The sequence below is a fragment of the Arachis hypogaea genome, chromosome 10 (genome assembly GCF_003086295.3).
Source record: "Arachis hypogaea cultivar Tifrunner chromosome 10, arahy.Tifrunner.gnm2.J5K5, whole genome shotgun sequence".
Taxonomy (NCBI): domain Eukaryota; kingdom Viridiplantae; phylum Streptophyta; class Magnoliopsida; order Fabales; family Fabaceae; genus Arachis; species Arachis hypogaea.
Window position 1 is genome coordinate 92,893,546 of NC_092045.1, and position 12,819 is coordinate 92,906,364.

At 34.9% G+C, this 12,819-nt stretch overlaps 1 protein-coding gene across 1 annotated transcript; it reads left to right on the plus strand.

The window, feature by feature from the left end:
- Positions 1–1,279: 1,279 nt before the first annotated feature.
- On the plus strand, positions 1,280–1,942 carry LOC140175701 (uncharacterized). The gene has a single exon (XM_072204238.1). It carries the CDS (start codon positions 1,280–1,282, stop codon positions 1,940–1,942), a length of 663 nt encoding a protein of 220 aa, XP_072060339.1.
- Positions 1,943–12,819: the final 10,877 nt, after the last annotated feature.

The window sequence follows — 12,819 nt, forward strand, 5'->3', positions numbered from 1 at the left end:
ATGGCACAGAGCGAAAAGGTATGTGTAATGTATGTTTGATTTTCGTTTGACTGGAATAGTTCATGCAAGTAAAGATGTTAATGCATAGGATTTCTGCGATTGCAATGTTACTGTTTTTAGGGTTTGGGGTTTTTGATTTAAGTAGAATCTTTTGAACCTATGTAGCAAGAACATTGATTATCGTTGTTTTATGGTTTGTGTAATAGGAATAGTAGCGGAAGAGATGAGTCATTTTAGTGTTAAAATTTATCACCAGTGGATGTTTTGGCTTGAAGGAGGTACTGTTAGGTATTTGGGTGGGGAGACGTCCATTATAGACTACTGTGATGAGGATGAATGGAGTTTGATTGAGGTGTATGAAATAGTGAGTAGACATGGGTATTTGAAGAAGGATATTGCTGTGATGTGGTATAAAGGTGTGAATGCTGGGTTAGAGGAAGGATTGACCATGCTTAAAACCAACAAAGATGCAATGGATATGGCAAGAATTGGGGTAAAGGATGACATGGTTGAGGTTTATGTTGTGCACAAGACAAGTGAGGTGGGAGAAGTTGTGCAACCTGGGCAAATTACTGCTCCTGTTGAAGAAGGTGATCAAGCTGGGCTGGCCCAATTATTGTGTATGATGGCCCTGGTGTTAGGTCAAAGGCAGCTATTGATGGGCCTACTGATGGACCTACTGATGGGCCTATTGAAGTGATGATGCTGTTGAAAAAGAGGAGGAGGGGAGTGAGACATCTGAAGATGATGACTATGAACCCAGGGAAAGTGAAAGCTCATGGACTTTTGATTCGATTGCTAGGAATGCATCAACTCACAGCCTTGGTAGTCTTGATTTTGGTGACAGTGATGATGACAGGGAGGGAGCTGAAGGCTTAGTAGATGTGAACATCACAGAAGAGGGGAAAAAACAGTCTACACCCAATCAGTCTCATGGTCAATCATCACAACCAGCTACACGAAATCTTGGTAAGGAAAAAATTGTAGGGGGATTTGGTGATGAGGATACAGGTTATAACAGTGAGGAGTTCCTAGATACTCCATTTAGTGATGATGAGGATGACACGGAAAAGAGGTATACCATACACAGGCAGTTGAAGAACATGAGTGAATACACTTGGGAGGTGGAAACTTTGTATGTGTCAAGGGAGGAGTTCAAAGACTGTGCCACTGCATATGCTGTCAGTAGTAGCAGGGGTTTGAGATTCACAAAGGTGATCTGAAAAGGGTTAAAGTGGAGTGCGTGGAGGGATGTGAGTGGTACGCATAGTGTGAAAAGATGAAGCATGAGCGAAGTTGGCAGTTGAAGAGTTGCAACAACAAGCACAATTGCTCTAGGGAATTGAAGATTAGAATCATGCATGCAAAGTGGCTAAGTAAGGTTTTCTTGAACAAAATTGCTGAGAACCCCAAGATTAAGTTAACCACATTAATGAGGAAAGCATACACAAAATGGAATGTGGAGTTGACCAAATCTAAGGCCTCTAGGGTCAGACAGTTTGCTCTGGATAAGTTGGAGGGCACATATGTGGAGCAGTACAGAAGATTGTACGACTACTGTCATGAGATACTAAGGACCAACCCTGGGTCATCAGTGCATCTGAAAGTTCAGAGGCCTCCTGAGTTTGCTTCTGAGAGACCAGTGTCAGGGGTAGATTTAAGACCCAGGTTTGAGAGGATCTATGTGATGTTGGATGCTTGTAGGAGGAGTTTTATGGCTTGTAGGCCAATGATTGGGTTGGACAGGTGTTTTCTGAAAACACCTTATGGAGGTTGGCTCCTGACTGCAATGTGTTGGGACCCAAACGATCAAATCCTGCCAATAGCATATACAGTTGTGAAAGCTGAAACTAAGGACTCATGGACATGGTTTCTACAGCACCTATGTGATGACCTGGGACTTGACAAAATCAAGACCTGCACCTTCATGTCTGACCAATAGAAGGTGCATGTGTTTTATTTTGGTTGATACTTAATTACAAGTATCAATAACAACTCCAAGGGTTCTGCCAAGCCCAGTGAAGAGGGTGACCCAGTCTCAGCTCAAGTTCATGGCCAGGACACCACCAAGAGTATGGAAGAATGTGGAATGACTTTGTTTTACTTGTTACAACTTTTGTATTTTATCTTTTGTATCAGCCTAAGAACTATGGTTGTTGGTTTCACTAATTTCAATTTGGTTTTGCTGCTGCTACTACAAACAAACTGTTTAGCATCTATGTTAACTTATATTTTCAGTTCTAAGACATCTACTTAGGAATGTATGTATCTTAAGTTTCTGACTATTGCCTATCTATGCCATATGGTTGAGGTTAATGCTTTATATTGGCTCTGTTTCACTGTTTCGTTTAATGATTTCTGCTGATAGTTACCTCCCTGTTTGTACCATGAGAATGTAAACTGAACATATAAAAGTGGATAACAACAAATTTTCATTCAAATTCATTCAATCAACAGGTTACATTACACACCAAAATACAGACAACACATTGCCAACACATTACACTAGCCACTATGTTCTACAGCCTTAATGCAAAAAGAACCTCCCATTTCTTGTTGATGAAAATTTTTCACACAGTAAAATTATAACACATGTCCATCCAACCAGACCAACTGCTACTGCCATTCTCAACATCCTATCAACTGTTGTCACTTTACCCTTCAAGCCTATGATTCTTATTTTCAATCGAGCAACTTGTGGCTCTTGCTCCGACTCTGTCCACACAAAGTACCCACACTGTTCTCCAATCTAGGCAAAAACCAAAAGAGAATCCCAATCAGAAAACCAAATAACAGCCATATCCAGATGCAAAGTTTTCCACTTACCCCATAGTTAACACAACCCCAAAACCTCCGTCCCGGATTTTTTGCCATTGATGAAGTCGCAAGCACTGGCCTCTCTCCACAGTAACAAATTGTTCTCCGTCGACGACCTTGGCTGCTGTTTCGACCTGAAGCAAAGCTACTACTCACCACCTAGGAGCCCTGCAAAGCCATGACTCAGCAATCAACTGCAACAGAGACGGCGATGGTGAGAAGGAGAAAGCTTGCCAAATTAAATTAAATTTAAATTAAATTTTTATTTTTTTCCAAATTCTCAGTAACGGTCACCAGGGGGAAAGCTTGCCAGAGTGGACAAAGGCATCCACATAGGCATCTCCGTTAGTGTTCCGTGAGTGGAATTAACGGTGGGGTAACATTGAATCAATTTTGGAACGTTGGGGACAAAAATAGGACGAACGAAACGTTAGGGACAATGTCAGGACTTACCCCAAACATTGGGGACAAAAACAACACTTTACTCTTTTTGAAATTACACTCGAGAATTAAAATAGTCTCTGAAGTAAATAATTACTCATATTCATCCGTGAAGTTACACTTCAAAATTCAAAATCATCCTTCAAGCATTTTTTGTCAAATAGGTACCATTGAAAAGTTGATGTGGACTCCTTTCTAACATGCTAATAAGTCCTAAACGACGTAGTATTCGATTTGGTGCCTAAATTGTGCCAAACCACATCATTTTCTTCAAAAATTTACATTAACCCTTCCCTCAAATGTTGATCAAACCTTTTTTCTCCCATCCCCCCCACATTAGAATCAAAGACATTTCTTCTCCTTGTTATTCTTCAATGGCGTTGTACTGAGTGTTGTCACTGCAGTGACTCCCTTCGAAAACGACTAATCTCCACAGTCAACTATATCGTCGTTAACATTGACAGGGTGTGTTAGAGATGAAAGTCATTAACAGAGGTAAGCAAAATTGAAAAGAGGAAGGCATAGGAGATGCTCTGTTTTTTTTGTTAATGTTGTTAATGTATTTATTTTCGCAATTAAATATGGTTATTTATGATTTTTTCTGTGGATTTGCATGTTGTTATTCTGTAGTTTGCGGTAGAGTTTGATGGGAACTAGATTTTTTGGTGGCTAGGGTAAAATTAATTCTTTGATTAGAGGTTGTTTGTTATGTCTAATTGATGTTCAATATTCTTATAGTTTGAGTTTGATGTGTTAGTGGTAATGTGGTCTAGGGTTGAATACATTTACTGTTAACTGGATCGATTTATGTTTTGCTTGTGGTTTTAATAATGTTGTTGATAATACTAAGCGTTATCATTCACTTTTGTTCAATTTGTAGATGGATAATCCTCTCATTACCATCATATATCACCATAGAGGGACATTTAACACAGAATTAGATGAAAGTGTGTCTTACATTGGTGGACAAATTTTTAAGTTGTTTAGACTTGATGTAGACACACTAAATGTCTTCTCAGTTCTGGACTACCACAAACACATTGGTTATGACATGGTGACTAAATGCTGGTGGTTAGTTCCTAATAGGCCTTTGAAGATTGGTCTCCGAACTATCATACGGGATAAAGAGATGTGTTTCATGCTCAAAGGAGCAAAGGAGTTGTCCATATGTACTATAAGTATGGAATCTCTGAACCTATTTTTAATGAAGAAGAAGAACCAATGTCTAAAGAAAAAGAGTTGATCTTAGAACTAACTCCTAATCTAAACCAGAATAGCGCCACCCCAAAACCAATTCCCACGACAAAGTCAAATCCAGAACCAACCCACACAACTAGCCCCACCCCAAATCCAGTAAATTTTGAAGATGTTAGCTCCACCCCAAAAACAATTCCCACAACAAAATCTAATAGTAAATTCAGTCCAAGACCTAAACCAAAGATCCAACCCACTGTAAAACCTGTTTGTGCATCAAACCCACCAGCAAAATCAAAGACCCAACCCTCCACTAAAGACAAAGGTTCAACCACTACAAAACTTATTAATAGCCCAACCTAAAAAGGTCCAATAAGTCTAGTCCACAAAAGAGATACCTCTAAAAAAAGTATAGCAACAAATGCTATGAGGCACTTAATAAGAGTAGCTGCTAATGATACTCTAAAAAGATAATCTAGTAAGGGTAAAGAGGCCCAAGTTATGACAGTGATGTTGTCTAGTTCAGATGAATCATCGAGCAGTCGTCATGACAGTTATGTTAGTGTAGAGGATGAATCATACATGCGTGGTTATGAGGAAGACTCCAGTGAAAAAAAGGAGTAATTGTCAACAAATCAATAAGACATGCAAAAGAATGATGTTAAATTGAGAAATACAGTAGCTATCAAGCTAATTAGACAAAAGAGATCAACTATGACAAAGAATGATGAAATGGTGTGTGCAGACTCTGGCACTGTGAATGATGAACTATTTTTTGGACTAGTTCCTGAATTTGGTGATATAGCACCATTTTATGAGGTTCGGGATGGAGTTTATGAGGAATTTGATGGTGGAGATTTATGGCTCTCGGAGAAAATATAGACTCCTCCGAATTCTAAGGATGGCTTGGAAGAGGGTGATTTAGATGAGGTATTCCCTATGTTCAGAGAAGGAGGGAGTTTTGGAGTGTTTAAACTTGAGGTTTGAATGACATTTAATACAAAGATAGAGTTCAAAAAGGTTGTGCATGAATATTGATTCAATAAGGTAGGAGGATCTGGTTTAAGAAGAATGATAGTATAAGGATTAGAGTTGTGTGTAATTAAGGGTGAGGGTTGTGGTTGGGTTGTGTATGCATCTAGGAACAGTGAAGACAATTGCTGACAAATCAAGATTTTTATGGATGACCACACATGCGCAAGAGAGATTAAGCAATAGACTAGCTAATAGAAAATGGCTAGTTTGCAAATTGGTAAAAAAAAGCTAACAAGGGTGATTTATGTCTGAACAAGTCCTCACTAACAAGGGCTTTAGGAGATGTTAGGGCCATTGCGTATGGAGATGTTGTTGCTCAATATGGAATAGTGAGGAATTATGGGTTGACATTGCTAAAGAGTAATCTTGGGTCTATTATGACTATTGGTGTTATACCTTAGCTTAATCCTGATGATGATCCTATCTTTGAAGATGGAAAAGAGAAGGTAAGAGAATAGAAGAAAAGAGAAGATAGGGGGACTGTAGAGAGTGATATTCAAATTAGGGGATTAGGGTTTTGAAATTTGCTATAAAAAAATTTACTAATCCACGTTAGCTAGTCGTTACCTGGCCCGCGTGTCAGAGAGGAGTCTACATCAGTTTTTCAATGATGCTTATTTGACGAAAAATTCTTGAAAGACGACTCTAGATTTCAGAGTATAATTTCAGGAATGAATATAGGTAATTATTAATTTCAGGGACTACTTTGAGTTTTGAGTGTAATTTTAGATATCACTTTAAAGCTTAACTTAAGGGATTATATATTGGATCGATGTAAACTACGATAAAGTATCACTACTTATTATCGGAGTAGTCTCTAAACTTTATTTTCTAATGAGAAACCTAAATTAAACTCTGCTAGATATTTATTATCGGACTATATATGTGTACAATTAAATTTACAATTTCTGAAAAAATGAAGTATTAAGTGAGATGCTTACAATTACTTATAAATTTAACTCCTTGACATATAGACTAGGTTTAGCTTTCAAACTTTTTGGGTTGCCATATAATAATTGTAAAATTAAGGATAAAGTATATTTTTGTTCTTTAAGTTTGTTAAAAATTTTAAAAATATTCTTAAATTTTATTTATTTTTTAATTTTTATTTACATCAAATATATTCTTGATGACTAATTTTTTAAAAAATTTAGGATCAATTCAGTAACAATTTTATAAGAACAACCAACAATACAGGTAAATAAGAAATAGTTGTTATCAATTATTATTGGATTAGTCCTAAATTTTTTAAATATTTAGTTGTCAGAGATATATTTAATACAAATAAAAAATTTTTGAGACAAAATTAAAATAAAATAAAATTTAAAAATATTTAAAAAATTTTAATAAATTTTTAAAATAAAAAAATACTTTATCCTAAAATTAAATATCTAAAAACTGATAGTAATTTACGCTTTCCTCTTTTAATGGGGAAAAAAGAAACAATATATATTAGTATAACAATATATGGCACAACACAACAATATCCACATGATCGCCTTATCTCGATTATGACTGGTAATTAAACTTGTCAATAAGTTTTATTGAGAAAAAAAATTAAAAATTAACTTTTTCTAATAGAAATTCAAGAAATTATGTCCTTCTCTCTTTTTTGTTTGAAAGTACAATTAAGAAATCAATTATATATCAACAAATATCAGAAATTCTTTTTAAAATTTTATTTTTAATTCATAATAGTTTTAAATAAATATCCAAAATTATATATAAAAAAATCTAAAATTACTAAAAAAAACCTCTAAAAGTAAATAAAATATCTAAAATCAATGATTGTTTTGTTGAAAATCATGAAAAGTATAAGTAATATAATTTTAGAATTAAAATCACATCTTAATAAGTTTGAGTGAAAAAGAATGTAAATAAAAAAATTATTTAAAAAATTAATTGAAATTGGCTATAAAAAAATTGACTCTAATCCTTGTAATTTTTTTTAAAATTTTATTGACTAATTGATAACTAAAACTAAAGTAATTTACTTATTTAAATAATATTTTATTCAATCTCACAAGAAAGCGAACAAAAAGTAGTCAACTTTAGTTAATAACTAAACAAATTCAATCATTCACTATCTTTTTTTTTTGAAATTACTCTTTTATTCATTCTTACTCTTTTCTCTTTTCTCACAATATTATAATTTCAACACCATCACCAATCTCCTATTACACTACTGCAATTCAACTACCGACCGTCATAGCTGTAACCTATTATAACTCTAAACCCTAAATCTTAAATTCTAACTTCCTGTTAAGAGTAGTTAGTTTGATGGTTTCTAATTGGTACTCTTTGGATTAGAGATTTGTTCTGTTTTTTCTCTTTTCTGTGTGCAGAGATTGCTCATTGTAAAGATATGACACATTATTAATCAATAATATCAGCCTTCTCTACAAGTCTAGGGTTCCATTTCTCTTTATTCTAGTTCTGTATAATTAAATTTAGTGCATGATCTTCCTCTGATCATACCAAAGCTCAATACAAACCCTTCATGGTATCTAAAACCACTCACTTGTATGAATCAGTTTTTTTATCCTCATTTTTTAGCACAAACTCTTGAGTAATTCTCTATTCTTTCTCTTTTTCTTCTCTTTTTTCCTCCATTACCATGTTAATCACCTTATCAAATTCATCTATCACCAAATGCTCAATTTTATCAATTTTTGATAAATTGGTGGATAATAATTTCATGACCTGAAAATACCAGGTTCTTCTCACAATTCAAAGTCTCAGCCTTGAAGATCATTTGTATCAATCCAAGGTTCCAACGCAATTTGAAGAAGATGTTGCCGGTAAAATTTCACAAAATACTAATAAATAATTAACAAATAAATAAATTAATTGAGAGAGAAAAAAAATTAAGAATTTAATATTTATAATTTGAAGAAATAAAAGTAATTAGGGTGTGAATTAAAATGCTTATCTTAAAAGTTTTGGCCCAAAACGGGTTAAAACAAGTGAACTGGGTCCAAGTTGGCCCAAGCCCTCATATATATACCCACACTTAACACGCATTTCAAAATTTTCTCCTCCATTTTATGAGAGAGATTTAAAATTGAAAGGTGAGAAAATCCTAGCCACCTTTACCTTTAATCCATCATAACTTTGTTATGGAACTCCGATTGACGAGTCGTTTGCGAACATACGAAACTTGTCTCTTCCTCTTCAATTCTATTTAAATAGTTTAGTGACTTGAAATCCCATACTCAATTTTTTATTCAAAGATGAAATCGTATTTTTGGTTTAGTATTAAAGATTTTTGGTGATTTTGATGTCATAAGGATTTTCTAGCTTATGTTCTTGGTGGAATCTATCACTAATTTCGGTGGGTAAAAGTAAAAAACCCTTGTCCTCTCTTGGTTCATCAATTTATGAAAAATCTAGTTTTTAATATAGTGCCAACTTGTATAATATGGTGTTAGATTGAGTAATTGGGAGCTTGGCTTGGTGGAATTTTGGAAAGAAAAGTTTGGAAGCTTGTAATTGCGACATTAAGATACGGGTGATAGTTTTGAATAGCCATTATGTAAGGTTTTATAAAAATCTAGATTACTTGCCCCTATGATAAGTTGAATGGAGAAATTGATTGATTATATGCTTTAATAATGATTAGTATGAGTATTGAGTTGGTTGATGTATTTTGACATGAAATTGAGAGTGGAAATAATAAGTTTTTGATGAATTGATAAGTGCTACGTGATATTGTGGCAATTGAATACTGTGATATATGTTAGTCCTATGATGCATGAAAATGAATATGCTTGTTGAAGTTTTAATTGAGAACTAGATGTATGAATATTGTGATTTGTAAAGATTAGGTCGGAGGCCATGATAGGGTGAGAAAAATTTCCTATGTGGTAAGTTGAGGTAAGTGGTGTGAAATTTTGAATGAGTATGAGATATTTGATGATGATTGGTTGTGGATTTTGTTTGTATGAGTGTATATGTCGAGGTTATTTTGAAAAAAATTGATTGAACGTTTTAGATTTTATATGAGTGTTGAATGATTAGAAAGGGTAGAAAATCAATAAAAGTATGTCGAGGGATCTTGGAAGTAGTATTGGAATATTTTTGAATTGAATTGGAATTAGAATTGGAATTGCTGAAAATGGTTATGCAGAAATTTTTGGGTATAAATGAATTTTTGACAAAATTTGATGGGCCATAGCTTGGCCCTTGGACCTCTAAATTCTGCGAAACTTATTTTAAATGAAAATTGGGTTGGTCTATTTTATGATATTTGAAGAACAGATAAAAGACGATTTTAAAAAAAAAAGTTATGAACGTTTGAAAATCTGGTTTCAAAACTAAATTTTGCAAAAATGTAGAAAATTGAGGTCATGCGTATGCATGATAGGTGAAACGGAAGTGAAATGATTTCGTGTGAGTTTCATGTATATGCACAAAAACAGATTACGCGTACGCACAACTCGCATTTTCAGAACTGAATGTTTTTTGTGCGCGTACCATGCGCACACACATAAGGGAACTCGCACATATGCATGAGGCATGTGTATGCATAAATGTCCTATCTTGCTGAAAATGTAATTTTTAACTGTTTTCCTATTCCACTATGCTCTTTTACTTTTGTAACCTTTATTTGAGATCCGAAAACTTTAGAACGAATCTTATTCCTCTAAACCGTTTTCTTAACGTTTCAAACTTCTATAAATTCTATAATGAGTATATTGGATAATGAGAATGAGATGATATGATTGAATGATGAGATTGAGCTCATATTAGTGAATAAAGAGAATGAGTTACAATATTTGAATGATGAGAATGAGTTGATATGATTGAATGATGAGAATGAGCTGATATGATTATATGATGAGAATGAGTTGATATGATTGGATGATGGGAATGAGTTTGATCGATGTTTGAGCTTTTGGGACAGATGTAAGGATTGTGATCTTGTCTTGCTTTCTCCCAGTTGGTATTTAAGCTTTCGGGATGGGTGCAAGGATTTTGGTTTTATCCTGCTTACTCCCGGTTAATATTTGAGTTTCTTTGTTGGAGGTGAGGATGGTGGTTTCATCTCGCTCTCGGAGAGACAAGTTGAGGATGAAGGATTTTCTCTATTGTGTTTTGAGGAATGTGGGAAAGGTGATAGGACACTCATCCCTCGATTATTCTCCTACATTCTCATTAATTGTGTTTTGAAGGATGTGGAGAAGGTAGTACGACACTAATTCCTCTGATGTTTGAAAGTGATAGAGCACTAATTCTCTCGATGTTTTTCCCCACATTCTCTTTCTATCTATAAGGTGATAGGGCACTAATCCCCTGATCTGTATGGCACGACCTCACCAGGAAAAAAGGGTAGGAAACTAATCCCCCGATAAGATCCCCCTGATGTTTGTCTCCAGGAGAAGGTGGTAGGACACACTCTCCGATTATAGACCTCCTGGAGATGCGCAGTAGAGAGATAATATACGGGTTAGCTACTGGATGTGTCAAGTTCTGACAGATTAACCGACACGTGAGCTCATGACCAGTAGGACAGGCATACATCATTTGTATTTGTGTGTATTTGTTTGGATGTGCAACCTGTATTTGGTTTGCCTATCTGAATAATTGTATCTATCTACAATTTGATCTAATTGTTCTAATTGTACTCTCTATTTATCTATTTTTTGTATTATCTTGTATCTGTTTGCACAACTGAAAGATCTCTTATGCTAACGTGGTTACGCTGAAGGTTGTTCCTGGTGATATGTAATGATTGAGAATTAATGAAAAGACTGAGAATGAATTGATAATATTAAAAGTAAATCTTAATAATGAATTATTAAATGAGTTGGAAATCTATGATATTGAGAGGGGTGATGATTTTTATAAGAGAAAATTGAGATTTAAAGATCACTAATATAATTGAGATTTAGTTTATCTACCTTGAATCAAATTAGTAAGAATCTTAGGCATGAATTTTGTGTGATTGGAGATTAGGATTGTCTAGCGGGTTCATGTGATTTTACATAATCTCTATTTGGAATTATTTCCCTGTTGAGAACCCTGTAAAGGATGTTGTTTTTACCCATTTCAGGAATTATTACATTTCAGATGCAGGTTCCGGCGCTTCTCAGTGAGCGGGAGGTTTAACTGGAAGGACAATAAAAAAGACCTTTTATTCTGCTCTAATTTTAGACTCTCTCATTCTTTTGGATACTCTTATATTATGCACTTGTTTTGAAGACTTGCCTTTAGAGGATTATGATGTATTTTGGAGAGATAGGTTATGTAACACCCCAACTTTTGACAGGTCATGACCAATGTCAATCGTTTAGGTGTTACTTATCGTAAGGACCTACTTGGCTCTAGACTCAGATTTTATAAGAAAATATTAATAAAAGCCTTTATCGGTTTAGCGTGACTAAACTATTAATCATGAAATATCATTTAGTTGCTCGCAAGGTTAGTTCTTAAAGCTATGTCACAGATAACCATATGGTAGCAGAGACTATCATACATACATATATACAAATATATACAGGAGTTAAGTTTAGGAATACATGTCATCTATCCAAAAGTCGAGTACTACACCAAATTATATATACAGATACAAATAAGGAAGTCAATCCCAACCCTCACACGGGTTTTCTAAACTGGAATCAAACTACTAAGAAGTCCTACCCCTCTAAAAGTACTACAACATCAAGGGGAAAGTAATACTACTGATAATCAAAATGAGTAAAAAGTCAGCTAGGTCAATCTTCGGAATGGTCTGCAGCTAGAGCGAACACGTACGGCATGCCGGGATCGAAAAATGGGCGATGTACCAAAACTCGAAACTCAACGGACTCCTCTGCCGATCCCATCTGGGGAGGGGGAGAAAGAAAGAGAAGAAGTGTGAGAACCTAGAGTCCTCAATAAGGTAAAAGGAGAACCTAAGGTCTCTGTCTCTAAGTTGTCGTGAAATAGAAAAAGAACAAACACAGAACACAGGACATAAACAAATAGTATAGAAAATTATGAAAAGGGCAATAAATAATTCACAAGAAGTTTATATGCACAAACAAGATGATGCATGCCTATTCGAGGCGCAAGCCATGAACTCATGCGTCGGTTGTTTATCCACAACCCGACGTTACTCGGGGTGAACCCCAAATATGGTCTCTTTACTATGTCAGTTAGGCACAATTATTATCATGGGTGAACCCATGTCAATGAGGATATCTTAATATCACGGTAAAAGACAGGCTATCAATTAGGCAAACATTCCCGCATTAGCAATCTCAGGCTATCAGTTAGGCGGGCATTTCTGCTTTAGCAATTTAGCACAAGGCCCATTCAATATACAATTTTCAACTTTTGTTTCATTCG

What these genes read in the sequence shown, in the direction of transcription:
- LOC140175701 (XM_072204238.1), top strand. Translation starts at nt 1,280, where the DNA reads ATGAAGCATGAGCGAAGTTGGCAGTTGAAGAGTTGCAACAACAAGCAC.